At 45.5% G+C, this 2,363-nt stretch overlaps 2 protein-coding genes across 2 annotated transcripts; one reads left to right on the top strand and one right to left on the bottom strand.

Annotated features, from left to right (window-relative positions):
- Window positions 1-90: 90 nt before the first annotated feature.
- Window positions 91-667, bottom strand: Pmar_PMAR012860 (conserved hypothetical protein; the record flags this gene model as incomplete). The annotated part of the gene is made up of 4 exons (XM_002788316.1): window positions 91-175; window positions 258-304; window positions 453-535; window positions 580-667. 4 exons carry the CDS (start codon window positions 665-667, stop codon window positions 91-93), a joined length of 303 nt encoding a protein of 100 aa, XP_002788362.1.
- Window positions 668-1,248: 581 nt separating this feature from the next.
- Pmar_PMAR012859 (hypothetical protein) lies at window positions 1,249-2,237 on the top strand. The gene is made up of 2 exons (XM_002788315.1): window positions 1,249-1,408; window positions 1,620-2,237. The coding sequence occupies exons 1-2, from the start codon at window positions 1,274-1,276 to the stop codon at window positions 1,971-1,973; spliced, it is 489 nt and encodes a 162-aa protein (XP_002788361.1). The 5' UTR covers window positions 1,249-1,273; the 3' UTR covers window positions 1,974-2,237.
- Window positions 2,238-2,363: the final 126 nt, after the last annotated feature.

Genomic DNA, 2,363 nt, shown 5'->3' with positions numbered 1-2,363 from the left:
TCTAACTGAGCGAACGGCATGCGAGTAGCGACAGGATCATATCTGCGTATATGTATATCTAGACCGACCCGACAGAGCTGTATGTTGGTGTTACTCGTGAGCAAGACTGGCAAGCCGATGCATCTGTTGGTCCTCGGCTAGCTGCTGATAAAACACTGCTTGTTTCTCTAGGTACCTGCAGTAATGATGATATAGTGATACTTGACGGATATCAGCAGAGCTCAGTTGACCATTCAAGTGGGGTTTCCCTGTGTTACCTTTGTCTACTCATTAATATGAGATGTTCTTTGTCAGCGAAGCGAACCTATGAAGTGAAAAGCATGTGTTCGCTATCCTCAGCTGATTATATAAATTTCGGTAGAAGTGTAGTACAGTGAGCAATAAAAATGTCATTAAATTGTCACCGAAACGTGTAGTTGACCATGTGCATATTATTCTTCCCCCTAACTAACCTTAATGTTCCTAAAGATGTAGTCGGCCCCAGCCACACCTACACCGAGTGCTGCACCGAATAGAGCTGAATATATAAACGTTCCTGAATATGAGAGTAATGACGACTGAAAGGAAGAGGTATACTACCAGGCTTGAAGTTTGATCCAACGCGAGAACCCATCTTGGCAAAACGCTGACCAGCACTGAGCTGCTGAGCACCCTCTGTAGAGGACATCCCTATGCTGTATCCGAAAACGGGGGGTTCCACTGACTATACGAGTAAGAGAGGAAATCAGCGAATATATTTTTTCTTGAGCAGCACTCAGTTCACCAGACAGATGGACAGTATATGAATAGGCTCCGAAACGGGTGGCAAAGGCCTGAATATATGCACTGAAACAAAGCTTATAGGCTACGATGTGGACGACTTAATTATAGATGTTTGCAGAGTGTGGTATGCTCAACATGGAAATTTACCGTGAATTTCGTGATGCTAATTTCACTAAGACTGGGAGCTGCCCAACGATCGGCAATCGGGTTCATCATGCTCAGCAGTGAACTAAATCGATTACAATGGCGCGCGCGTTCGATTCTTTGCACGCGTCACCACGTTGGGTGTCGTCTCGCTCTCATTCTGAGTTCTGGACAGTGACGCCGATGGTGTTAGACAACTTCGAATTTTGCGCTTAATAATCCTTCAGCTCAATTTTGAACAATTACTGCTGCTGAGTTGGTTACGTACTTTACATCAAATCTGCCGAGACCGAAACTCACTCTCCCGGTTGGCGTATGCGTACAATAGCATCATATCATCGTAGGAATACTTTTCTACCTATTATTAATGGTATCACCCTACCCTGTTAACCCAAGACTGCCACTAGGTAATTTAGGACGCCAGCGCGTTCGGAAGGAGATCTCCAAGGCCCTGCGCGCTAATCCAGAACTGCGTTCTCTGTGCAAGTCAGTGGCACCTGATGTAACTGGAGGATGATGTTCTTCGTGGGGGAGTGTATTGGCGTTTGTGTGTGGGGGGGTGGTCAAATCTTGGGTTGTGTGAGTTGTCTTTGTCGAGTAGTGTTTCCGGGACAACGGCGCGGTTTGAATTCGGGAGGATGACTTCAGCACCCACGAGATTGTTATTGCAATTTGATTGTGGTTGAAATTGTGAACATATGATTCCTTTTCAGATCAAAAAAGCTACCAAATCGCAACTTCTGGAAATGTGTGTTATTACCGGCACCTTGGATCAAGCCATCCAGATCTCCCAGGAGAATGCTGCTTCTCACGCTCTCAATGATTCTCATCGAAGTATTGCTAATACCAACAACAACAATCGAGGAACAAGCTCCGTCATTATGGATGGCAATTTATCCCAAAGTATCGGCTCGGCTGGCTCCAGCACTGCAGTGTCCACGACTTCAATGAACGATAATAGGACCTTTGATACGATGAACTTCCCCTTCTGGCTTGAGGAGCAACGGGGCAGAAGTTTTGTTGAGGCATTGATTGACGATATATCCAAACCGCCAGAGAGTTTCTAACTCAATGTTATCCAGGGACTCGGTATGGAATTGAGTGTTAGGCTTTCATACTCTCCAATGTGATTCAGCTAAAGTGGCTTCGTTGTGAGCTGACAGTAACTCGATTTCTATCGTATTGTAGCTCCTACTACTAGCACTACAACTCGTTGTAAATGGCAGGTTTTGTTGTTGCTATTGTTGTACCTGTCGTCGTCGCTCCATCGGCCTCAGGAGCCCTTGTAGTATTATACACTTGAAAAGTCACGGTTCGGTCCTGGTGGGTGATATTACAATAGTTATTATCCACACCATTTGGATGCAGCATCATGATGGCCCTCATTACTTAATTTCCGCATCCCAGCTACTATTGTTGTATCATCATCTCGTCGCTCTATTCGCTACGCCGCAGAC

The sequence above is a fragment of the Perkinsus marinus genome, assembly GCF_000006405.1.
Source record: "Perkinsus marinus ATCC 50983 genomic scaffold scf_1104296928508, whole genome shotgun sequence".
Taxonomy (NCBI): domain Eukaryota; phylum Perkinsozoa; order Perkinsida; family Perkinsidae; genus Perkinsus; species Perkinsus marinus.
The sequence above is the reverse complement of the archived record's forward strand: the minus strand, read 5'-3'. Positions and strand labels throughout refer to the sequence as shown.

Coding starts and splice junctions, on each gene's coding strand:
- Pmar_PMAR012859 (XM_002788315.1), top strand. CDS start 1,274: ATGGTATCACCCTACCCTGTTAACCCAAGACTGCCACTAGGTAATTTA. Junction 1,409..1,619: donor GCAAGTCAGTGGCACCTGAT/GTAACTGGAGGA, acceptor ATTCCTTTTCAG/ATCAAAAAAGCTACCAAATC.